At 40.0% G+C, this 12,256-nt stretch overlaps 1 protein-coding gene across 2 annotated transcripts in view; it reads left to right on the top strand.

Annotated features, from left to right (window-relative positions):
• The first annotated feature begins 471 nt into the window (after window positions 1–471).
• Window positions 472–12,256, top strand: part of GLCCI1 (glucocorticoid induced 1) — a 104,173-nt gene continuing 92,388 nt past the window's right edge. For both annotated transcript variants that reach the window (XM_044246095.1, XM_044246096.1), the window contains exon 1: window positions 472–989. In XM_044246095.1, the coding sequence (XP_044102030.1) occupies window positions 545–989 (445 nt within the window). In that variant the 5' untranslated portion in view covers window positions 472–544. The remainder of the gene's footprint in view (window positions 990–12,256) is intronic.

Below are 12,256 nucleotides of genomic sequence, written 5' to 3' on the forward strand. Positions count from 1 at the left end.
GAATCAGTTGCCATTTGGAGTGAGGAACTGGCGGAGGCGGCGGCGGCGGTGTTTGCGGTGGCGCGGGATCCGCGGAGAGCCAAACACCTCGAGGCCCTTTCCACAGGTCTCGATCCGCAGAAGCAGGGGTCCGGGCCCTCCCAGCAGTTGCCGGGCGATCCCGCGCGTGCAGCCCCGCGAGGCAGCGAGCGGCCCCCGAGGCTGCGTGATCCGGACTGTTGCCCCTCTCCCCTGTCAGCGCGATGCCCGGGGCGGCGGCGGCTCCGGGCTCCTTGCGGCCCCAGCCGTGACCGCCACACGGAGCCCGGCCCGGCGGTTGGGGCCGTTGGGCGTTTGTTTTCGCAGCCTTCCCCTCCCCCCTCGCCGAGGCGGCGGGGGTGCGCGTTGGGAAGGGGGAGCCGAGAGACTCCTCCTCCTCCCCGATACCCCCGCCCCTCCCCCTTACACACTCGCACGCACTATCGCGCCGGCTCCCACACGCTCGCGCGCCTCCCGCTCTGAGCCTCCGTGTCGGCCGGCGTCGTCCCGGGCCCTCGGAGCCACCATGTCCACTGCCGCCTCCTCCAGTTCCTCTCAGACCCCTCATCCCCCGCCGCAGAGGATGCGGCGCAGCGCCGCGGGCTCCCCGCCCGCCGCCCCCTCCGCCGGCAGCGGGAACGGTGCGGGCGGCGGCGGCGTGGGTTGCGCCCCGGCTGCGGGAGCCGGCCGGCTGCTGCAGCCCATCCGCGCCACCGTGCCCTACCAGCTCCTGCGGGGCAGCCAGCACAGTCCCACGCGCCCACCCGCCGCCGCCGCCGCCGCCTCGCTCGGCAATCTCCCGGGGCCCGGCGCGGCCCGCGGCCCCAGCCCACCCAGTCCGACGCTGCCGCCGGCCGCGGCCCCGACCGAGCAGGCGCCGCGGGCCAAGGGACGCCCGAGACGGTCCCCCGAGAACCACCGGAGGAGCAACTCACCTGAGAGACGGAGCCCCGGCTCGCCGGTGTGCAGAGGTAGCGAGCCCAACCCTTCCGTCCTCCCGGGCTGCGTCTTCCCCGACGGTTCCCTCCGTGGAAACTTCAGCCTCTCCGGGCTTCTCTTTGCTAGTGCATTACCGAAGGTGTGAAAGTGGCTTTGGGAATCTCACCTCCCTGCGGTCGCTGCGGGGCTTGGAGGAGCGAACTGCAAAGCAACTTTTATTTGACCCACATGCCGCCCCTCAGATTTTATCTTCCATCACACGCCTGCATCGAAAGGTTTTTCAGTTTGAGCTGATTAGCTCACTCATGTGTTTGCTGTTGGTAGCGGGGGAAGGAGGAGCTGGGCGAAACACTTAAAAATACACGCACACAAACTCTGGCAGCGGATAAGGTGGTGGTTGTAATCTACAGCCTCTTTGTGCTTTCCTACAAAGTTCCTAACGTGTCTGTGACCACTGGAATATATATATATTTCTTCATTTTTGGAAGGGTGATGGCATTAGTTTTGGTATAAGGATATCATAAGGATATGTTGGCTGTGTAGAGGAGACAGTTGTGGATATGCAGTTGAAGTGTAGTGTTTTGGTGGTGGTTTGGTTTGGTGGTGGTTTTTTTTTTTTTTTTTTTTTTTTGGGTCTCCCTGTTTTTTCTACTTTATATAGTCATACGCATCAGAGCAGTACTTCATTGGAAATCATCTATGCCCAACACAAGATTTTCATGGTAAATTTCCAAAGACCTATTTGTGGAGTGTGCTCACTCTTTCCTTCCATTTTTAAGTACACTTAACAGTTCAGCTGAGCTGTTAAAGGATCTCAAGTTTCTTTTTTGTTAGGTGTCAAAGGTAATGGTAAGCTAGGGGATGCTGTCGGCTTCCCTTAATGTTTTGTGTTTTGGTTTGGTTTTGTTTATGTCTGGGGACACAGTGCATGATCTAGTTGGGTCCTGGGGGAGAAAAGGAAGATTAGCCAAAACAGGGACTTAAAGCTCATAAGGGAGAGTGGAGTAGCTAATATAATTAGATACCAGGCTAGAGCTACAGATGCTGCTGCTGCTGCAGCATTGTGGAGACAACTGATCATACCGAGTGGAAAACTCTGTTTGGAAGGGAAATACTGTGGAGCTCTGTACGTTGCTGTGGTATGTGGATTTTTTTTTTTTCTTTAGTGGAGCTTTTTAATGAAAGACTTGGAGAAAGTGATTATGTTATGATGGATTGCAGTTTGGATTTTTTTTTTTTCCTTCTTAATATTTCTGGTTGGTAATTAGCATGTTGCTAAGGCACTTGTTTTCAGACCACTTGATGGTTTGGCAGAGTAGGATGTAGTGCAGTGGTATGTGTACATGAGCACCAAGAAATACCTCCTGTAATCTGTATGCACCAGGAGGAATTTGCTCCCCCACTCCTCCCCCAGGTCAAGCCAGCTGCTGCAGAAACTGACATCCTCCAGCAAATCCTGAATGAATGAATGAAAACAACGTGATCGCCCTAATAATGACCACAACTGAACACACATCTTTGGCTGTATTTTATAGAAAAGGCCACCATTTTCTAACAGATTAATGCCATATGCAGCTCCCTTGCACATTTTCTGGAGCTATATGAAATGAGAGGTAAAAGAACGAATGGAAGGCTGCAGTTAGAGAAATTTTTGAGTGATTTAACTTCAACAGTGCTTAGATTGAGTTTTGGGATTTTCTTTTAGGGACTAATGTAACAGCCATAAAATAACCATTTCAGACTGATTGTGTAGGAAGGTATTGGGGGCAGAGTAAGAGTAGTTGCTGCAACAATGTAATGGCCATCTAGTGCCTCCTCCCCTTTTGTTGATAAACACTAACGTCTTACAACACATCATAGTACAACTTGTTTTTCTGCATCCCTTCAAAAGCCTTAATTGCTTAAGAATTACATGGTCCATCATAAAGTAGTTCTAATGAAATTTGTGATCAGGCTTAAACTGTCCCCTTTGTTGTAGTGTGGCATATCTGAGTTTAATGCAATTTTAATGTAATCATGATGAAAACATTTTCTGAATCTGGTCGCGCAGCAGACAAATTTGCATCACCAGAGAGCTTGTATTGGGAACAGAAGGGGCTTTTCTGCTGTTTTTAACACCAGGTGTTTTGCCAGTTTCTTATATCTAAGGGATTTTGAATGCAGGCTCTTTAGCTTCCAGTTCCCTGATTATATTACCTTTATGTTACTTCTCCACATCCCGCCTTGCTCCTCTCTACTACCCAAATTAAAACTGTGCAACTAATCTATTCTGTTTAGTTAGCCATTTAAAATCCATACTGTGAACAGTTGAACAATTTTTGAAACATTATCTACTCAGTTTCTTTTGAATTCTGCAAGGTTCTGACTTCAGTGGATTTTAGCCTCCACAGGTCAAGGCTCCTGCCGCCGCCGCTGCTGCAGACACTGACATCACTATACTGCATGAATGAAAAACAACAACGTGCTCCATTTCTTGCTCTCCACCTCCTTCCTTTTCTGCACACTCCTGTGTGTGTGTGTGTGTGTGTGTATTTCAGATGGTGTTATGCTGCATTTGAAACTACATTTAAAAATGTTAATTTAAGTAGGTGGTGGTTCAAGGGATAGGTATGTAGTATAGAGGCATATTGTTTACAAAAAGCTTCAAGTGCTATGAGCATTTAGACTGGAAGGGACATAACTGAGCTTTCAATATATGTTTTTTTATCTGGACTGGTGGTTATGGAAGAAAATACAGGTTTAAACTCTTTCTTCGTGATTGTTTTACCGAGAGGGAATTATGAAACAACATGATTTCTAAACATGTTGGATCATTATTATTTCTCTCTTAAACATTCTTAATATGCATATTTATAGGGTTAAGTCTGTAATAAAGAAATGATACTCAGATTATTTCACAAAGCTGAGGAAAAGCTGGGTTGTGTAAAGAGATGCAATCAAATTTTAATATAGTAATTTATAAAATTCAACAAGATGGCAATTAATTTTTATAGCACGAGTTTTAGATCATTTAAAAGGGTATCATAACAGAAGATGCATCTTTACCTGGACTTTTACAAATTAAAACTATCTTGTTTATGCATGTGGATCATATTTTTGTTTGTATTTTAAAAATTTCTTTTGTATTTTTAAAACTTCAAGGTTTGTTATTTATATTCATTTCTTTACTTCTGCCATTAGCAAAATGTCACCCTCCCCCTTGTTTGGTTCTGAAGGGTCTTGAAGTGGTGAATGACAAGCTGCTGAATGCATCCTCAGGCTCCCTGTGATGTGTTTGTAATAGATGTAAAATCATAAAGTATTATGCAAATAGTTATTTTTTTGTAATGGTAATACATAAAGTCTACCTTTGAGATAAATAGAACTCAAATGAGAATATAGCAGGATGTTAGTGTTAAAAATTAATGATCTGTAAGCTAAAATCATGAGTAATAACCAAAAGAAAATAAAGTTGCTTCTTTCTGAAACCTCAGAGCAAAACCTATGGATTTAGAAACATAACAAATGCTCACATTTTACTGTGCAAGATAAGACAGTAAGTAGCAATTGCAGATCCTATTGTGGTTTTTGTAAAGATTGAGCATTAGGATGAATTATAAATTCTAAAAGATATACAATCAGTTGCATTCGAGTACTCTGGATGGAGAATACTGCTTATTCTTAAGTGTGCCAAATCTAGCTAAAAAAACATGGGAGAACTTGTAATTTATATGGCTCCTGTTATGGAAAATAACATGTGTTGATTCCTGGTTTAACATAACATTTATTTAGGACTAATATGCTAGCAGATTACTAACTCTAGAGTGAAATTTGATTAGAGTTTTTCATGATTATTATTGAGAGCTTTATTGTTTAATGCATTAAGAAGTTATGATTATATTTTAAAAGAAAATACAAAGCCAGCCAGCATGTAATGTTGAATGACTTCATGAAATGTGTGTGTCTTTGTATTTTAATCAATTGACTTGCTTTCGGTTTTTTAATCTTTTTATTAAATTTTCCTTTTTGAGCTATTTTATGCTATGCTCAGTTTGTGGAATGCAACGTTTTTAATTACTTTTTTTTTCTCCTTACTTTTTAGAAATACTCAGACATTCTCTTCATACAAAGTTACTCTCAGGCTGGTATTCATAGAAATTAAGCCCTTCTCATGGCCCCATCTTTTAAAATTAATTTTGTTAGAGTGCTTAGAGGAACTTGTTTCAAAGCTTTCCTATACTTGGTAAAAATAGTTAAAAGTTGTGGTTTGTTTCCCCCCTCCCCCTAAAATGACAGGTTTCAAATACTGGTTTTGGGGAAAGGTTTTAGGCCTTTGAGAACTACATTAAGTATCAGCAGCATTGATTATTTTAGCTTTTTCCATCAGTTATGGTGCATAAGATTTAAGGTTCACTTAATAAGTGAAATTATAGAAGTTATCTGTTCTTAAACTACTGTCTTATGTTCAAAGATTATATTCCCCTCAAATAAGGAGCATTAAGCATATTGAATATTATACACCTAAGATATATAAAAAGCACCTTGCTCAATTTAACTGTATGTATAATTTTGTGTGTATATATTGAGCTAAAAATTATTTCATTATTTATAATACTTTTTACAGAAGGACATGCCATTCACTGCAGTGTACATTTCTTTAAGGATTTAGTGCAAATTAGGAATTATGCATTGGGAAATGCTGAAGGGTAATGACATCCTTGTGGTCTTTATTTGTAAAAATGCAGGCTCAATGTGAATAAGAAACCAAATTATTGGGGTCCATGGCAGTGAGTAACAATGGAGATAAATGGTAATGTTCAATAAATGGCTAGTAGAAGGTTTTTCTTAAGGCTGAAATTTAAACAAATTTCTAGAAACCTGTTTTATCAAAGCTTTCACATATCGCTAATAGTCTGCCAAAGATTATATCCTGATGGCCATGATATCCTTAGTTTTAGTTCAGTCTTTTCTCCCCTGCTTAAAATTGTTGGACACCACCACCATGACAGGCTTTTCCCTAGCACCTGTGCCTGGCGCTGTTGCCTTTGGTCTTCAATATATAATTTTGTTACTAAATGATAAGGAAACCAAATTACAGATGCTGTTTCTGTCCTTTATACTTGTATTTTAACAAAGGTTGAACTTGAGACTGAGTCTTTTAATTAGGTTTGCCAAAAGTGGAGGGAAGAGAGAACACTACTCAACTCTTAATATGGAGAGCCGAAGGAACTGATGGCAGAGCCAGAAGTTACCTCTGCCCTTTACCTGGACCCTTAAACTGACCATGATTCCACCTATCATCCAGCTCATTCTAAAACAATAATATCTGTGCTTATTCTGCAAAACAGATTAGTAGTACTTCTGGAAAAAGTAAGGATTTTACTTGCATTATGAACAATTATAGAGAAAAATACTTCTCTAGTATTTCTGTTTAGTAAGGCCATACATGGCAGATACCTTTAAGCAGAGTTGTTTACTTCAAATGAATGCTATTGAGACAAATAACAGAAGGGGGTAAGCTCATGAATACCTGAGTAACTTCCCCTATATTACGTGTGTCTCTGGTTGTAGGTAGAAAGGAAGAAAGCATTTTAGTGCTTTTTATACACTAGGCAATGTATATGTTCATTTATCAAGAAAGTGCATTTGAAGTGCAAATATTCTGATTCTACGTCTAGTGTTTATTCCACAAGACTGTCCCATTGCTCCTAACTCAAGAAGACTCTGATCTTGGTGACCAGCTGTAATTTCTGAGCTAAAAGAATTACTAAAGAGTAGGTTTTCTGTTTTCACAGCACTATTACACTGCTGGGATATGCTTGTCTAAACATGTAAGACAAAGGATGGTGAATGTAACTGGAATAGAATATATATGGATTGGTCACATTTCTCCACTTGTTCTTAAAGAAAAGTTTAAGAGAGGGCAAGAAAGTGAGAAATCTCCTTCCTAAGGGATCAGGGATATGAACTTGACTGTTTCTGCCCTGCTCCCATCTAGAATTTGTTCTGTCTTGAATCATAGTGAGAAGTACTTTTCTCCACGAATGTTAAAATTAGTTACACATGGTGCTAAACTAATGAATGCTTCAGGAATCATTAAGCAGAGACTGGTCTTAAGTGATTGTCTCAGCAACTGGTGCCAGGTTAATTCAGCCCTCCCAAGAGCTAACAAGTTACCACTGCAATTTGTGGGTTTGAACTGTGAATGTTTGTACTTAATGAAGTGCCACCATGGTGCACCTTAATGATGGCTCACCAAAAATAGGGATGAGTGAAAGAATCTAGTGAAACCCATTATTGTGTGGCAAAATCAGTGTCCAAAATTGTCTTACAAGTTATTAGAATTAAGAAATTACTAAACATCTGAATGTTTCATAAACGGCTAGAACTTGCTGCCTAGTGTTACTAAAGATCAAATACATACCACCTACTGACAGTAATAACTCCTTATTTAGCTAGTATAACCACAGGAAGAACTTTTGTGAATAGTTCATAAAGCTAATTTTAACTTTGACATCACTAAAAAATAAGTTTACTGAATGAAACATTTTCTAAAAGTATCATGCACTTATTTTCTTAAGCAGAACAAACAAGATATAAGTGAACTCTTCATGGATTATTTGCTTTATTAATACTTACATGCCTAACAAAATAATTATTATAGATAGTATTGAATATAAGATTGAGTGCTGACTGACAACTAGATTGCCTTGTAACTAATTCTATAAATTCGCTTTTGGGATTGTCTTTTTTTTTTTTTTCCCTTTAAGAGAGGGAGAGAAAGAATCTTAAGTACGTTCCATGCCTAGCCTGCAGTCCAATGTGGGACTCAGTTCCATGAACCTGAGATTAAATCAGGAGTTAGTTGTTTAACTACTGAGCCACCCAGGCACCACAGGATTGTCTTTTTTCTGATGAAGGTGGAATGAAGCAATGTGTGGCTATGTTATTCCTTAATAGAATAACTTAGCTCTTTTCTCCAGAATTGTCACATTAAAGGCCAATTATTTTCTAAATGGTACTATAAGAGTCTCAGAAACAAAAAGGTATACTGAGAGATAATAAATTGGGAGTGAGGTGCCTGGGTGGCTCAGTGGGTTAAGCCTCTGCCTTTGGCTCAGGTCATGATCCCGGGGTCCTGGGATTGAGCCCCGCATCGGGCTCTCTGCTTGGCAGGGGCCTGCTTCCCGCTCTCTCTGTTCCTGCCTCTCTGCCTATTTGTGATCTCTGTCTGTCAAATAAATAAATAAAATCTTTAAAAAAATATAATAAATTGGGAGTTAAGAGACTTGGGTTCTATTTCCAGTTTCAACATTTGACTTGCAGCAAGTCACAGATTTTTGGCATCTTATTTTCTCTGTCTTTAAAGTGAGAGTTTGGGGGGTGGGTGCCCGGGTGGCTCAGTCGTTTAAGCATCTGCCTTTGGCTCAGGTAATGATCCCAGGGTCCTAGGATGGAGCCCCACATTGGGCTCTCTGCTCAGCAGGGAGACTGCTTCTCTCTCACTCTCTCTCTCTCTCTATGTCAGAATAAATAAATAAAATCTTTTAAAAAAAAAAGTGAGAGGTGGGGTTTTTGAGATTTTTGTTAGGTAGAGAAAAAATTCAGAAAGGAAAAGTAAGGTTATTACACTAGATAGTTTTTTTAAGTATTCCTCGCTAGCTTTACTGAAGTATGACTGAGAAATAAAAATTGTCTATATTTAAAGGGTACAGTATGATGATATTATCTATGTATACACTGTGAAATGATTACCACAGTAAAGCTATTAATACACCCATCACATTTTGTTTTGGTGTATGATGAGAACATTTAAGATCTACTCTTGACAGATTTCAAGTACACAATACAGTATTAATTAATTAGAGTCACCGTGCTATATAGGATTCGCTATTATTCACCCAGAATTTGGTCATCTTATGATTGAAAGTTTGTACCCTTGACCTGTATATTCCCATTTTTGTCACCTGTAAGGCCCTGGAAACTATCTCTCAACTCTCTGCTTCCATAAATTTGACTTTTTTAGATTCCACAAGAAAATGAGATCATACAGTATTTGTTTTTCTGTGTCTGGCTTATCTTCTTTGGTTCCAGGTTCATCTGTGTTGCCAATGACAGGATTTCCTTTTTTTTTTTTTTAATGCTGTCTAATATTTGTGTGAGTGTGTGTGACAGTTTCTTTATGCATTCCTCCATAAATGAACATTTATGTTATTTTGTATCTTGACTATTGTGAATAATTTAATGAATGTGGGAGGGCAGATATCTCTTTAAGATACTGATTTCATTTCCTTTGGATGTATATACCCAGAAGAAGGATTGCTGGATCATATGATAGTTCTATATTCAGTGTTCTGAGGAACCTCTATACTATTTTTTTCCTCCAAGATTTTATTTAAATTCAAATTAGTTAACGTATAGCGTAGTAGTAGTTTTTAGGAGTAGAATTTAGTGACTCATCACTTGCATGTAACACCCAGTACTCATCACAAGCGCCCTCAGTGCCCATCACCTTTCAATGCACTCCCCCCCCCGACTTCTCTCCCCTCCAGCAAACCTCAGTTCTCTGTCTTTAAGATTCTCTGTTTTTATTTTATTTTTCCTTCCCTTTCCCTATGTTAATCTGTTTTGTTTCTTAAATCCCACAGATGAGTGAAATCATACAGTATTTGTCTTTATCTGACTGACTGACTTCTTTTTTTTTTTTTTTTTCCCTCTGGGAACTAGCATGAATTTATGACAAATTTATGTCCTTCGTACAGATCCATTAGGTAGATCAAAGAAATGCTCAAGATACAGTGTATCTTACTTTCTGCAAAACTTGATGAAGTTTTACATTTTTTTTTCCAATTTATTTATTTTCAGAAAAACAGTATTCATTATTTTTTCACCACACCCAGTGCTCCATGCAAGCCGTGCCCTCTATAATACCCACCACCTGGTACCCCAACCTCCCACCCCCCCGCCACTTCAAACCCCTCAGATTGTTTTTCAGAGTCCATAGTCTCTCATGGTTCATCTCCCCTTCCAATTTACCCAAAAGCACATACCCTCCCCATTGTCCATAACCCTACCCCCCTTCTCCCAACCCCCCTCCCCCCAGCAACCCACAGTTTGTTTCGTGAGATTAAGAGTCACTTATGGTTTGTCTTGACTGACTTCTCATAGTGTAATACACTCTTGATTCCATCCACATCATTGCAGATGGCAAGATTTCATTCTTTTTGATGGCTGATTCTTTTCATTCTTTTTAATATTCCATTCCATTCCACACAGACACACCCATACCACATCTTCTTTATCCATTCATCAGCAGATGGACATTTGAGCTTTCCATACTTTGGCTGTTGTTGATAATGCTGCTATAAACAGTGAGGTGCATGTGCCCCTTTGAATCAATATTTTTCCATCCTTTGGATAAATAGCTAGTAGTGCATTTGCTGGGTCGTAGGGTAGTTCTACTTTAAGCTTTTTAAGGAACCTCCACACTGTTTTCCAGAGGGGCTGCACCAATTTGCATTCTCACCAACAGTGTAAGAGGGTTCTCCTTTCTCCACATCCTTGCCAACATTTGTTGTTTCCTGACTTGTTAATTTTAGCCATTCTGACAGGTGTATCTGAGGTGGTATCTCATTGTGGTTTTCATTTGTATCTTTCTGATGATGAATGGTGTTGAGCGTTTTTTCATGTGTCTGTTAGCCATCTGTTTGTCATCTTTGGTAAATGTCTGTTCATGCCTTCTGCCCATTTCTTAACTGGATTATATTTTGGGTGTTGAGTTTTGATAACTTTTTTAGATTTTGGATAATAGCCCTTTATCAGGTTTGTCATTTCATACTCCCATTCCATCAGTTACCTTTTTTTTTTTTTTTTAAGATTTTTAAATTTATTTATTTGACAGAGAGAGATCACAAGTAGGCAGAGAGGCAGGCAGAGAGAGAGAGAGAGGAGGAAGCAGGCTCCCTGCTGAGCAGAGAGCCTGATGCAGGACTCGATCTCAGGACCCTGAGATCATGACCTGACCATCAGTTACCTTTTGTTGCAGAAGCTTTTTATCGTGATGAAGTCCCAGTAGTTCATTTTACTTTTGTTTCCCTTTTCTCTGGTGACATGTCTAGTAAGACATTGCTGTAGATGAGTCACAGAGGTTGCTGTCTGGGTTCTCAAGGATTTTGATGGTTTCCTATCTCACATTTAGGTTTTTCATCCATTTTGGATTTGTTTTTGTGTATGGTATTAGAAAGTAGTCCAGTTCCATTATTCTGCATGTGGCTGTCCAATTTTCCTAACATCATTTGTTGAAGAGACTGTCTTTTCCATTGGATATTCTTTCCTGCTTTGTCAAAGAATAGCTGTGGGTCCATTTCTAGGCTCTCTACTCTGTTCTATAGATCTGTGTGTCTGTTTTTAGGCCAATGCCATACTGTCTTGATGATTACAGCTTTGTGATACAGCTTGAAGTCTGGAATTGTGATGCCTTCGGCTTTGGTTTTCTTTCTCAACGTTACTTTGGCTATTCAGGGTCTTTTCTAGTTCCATACAAATTTTAGAATTGTTCTAGCTCCATAAAAAATGCTGATGTTATTTTGATAGGGGTTGCATTGAACTTGTAGATTGCTTTGGGTAGTATAGACCTCTTAGGACTATTTGTTTTTCCAATCCATGAGCATGGAATGTTTTTCCATTTCTTTGTGTCTTCTTCGATTTCTTTCTTAAGTGTTCTGTTGTTTTCAGCATACATATCTTTCACCTGTTCAGTTAGGTTTATTTTTGGTGCAATTGTAAATGGGATCAATTCTTTGATTTTTCTTTCTGCTGCTTCATTATTGGTATATGGAAATGCAACAGATTTCCGTACATTGATTTTACATCCTGCCACTTTGCTAAATTCATGTATCAGTTCTTCCATTTTCTTGGTGGAGTCTTTCAGGTTTTCTACATAGACATATTGTTTTCTATTCCCACCAATTTAAATTCCCAATGATGGCATACTCTTGTTACCTTTTCTCCACATCCTTGCCAATTTTTTATGTCTTATCTTTTGATAATAGCCATTCTAGCAGGTGTGAGTGGTATCTCATTGTGGTTTTAATTTGCATTTCCCTGATGATTAGTGGTGTTGAACACCTTTTCATGTATCTGTTGGCTATTATATGTCTTCTTTGGAAAAATGTCTATTCAACTCTTTTGCCCATTAAAAAAATTTTTTTTTGCTGTTGATTTGCAAACATTTCTTATATTTTTAAAATATTAACTCCTTAAGTTAATATTTTAAATATTAAGTTAAAATATTAACTTCCTTACTCCTTACAGATATTTT

This window comes from Neovison vison, chromosome 4 (genome assembly GCF_020171115.1).
Source record: "Neovison vison isolate M4711 chromosome 4, ASM_NN_V1, whole genome shotgun sequence".
In the NCBI taxonomy this organism is placed as follows: domain Eukaryota; kingdom Metazoa; phylum Chordata; class Mammalia; order Carnivora; family Mustelidae; genus Neogale; species Neogale vison.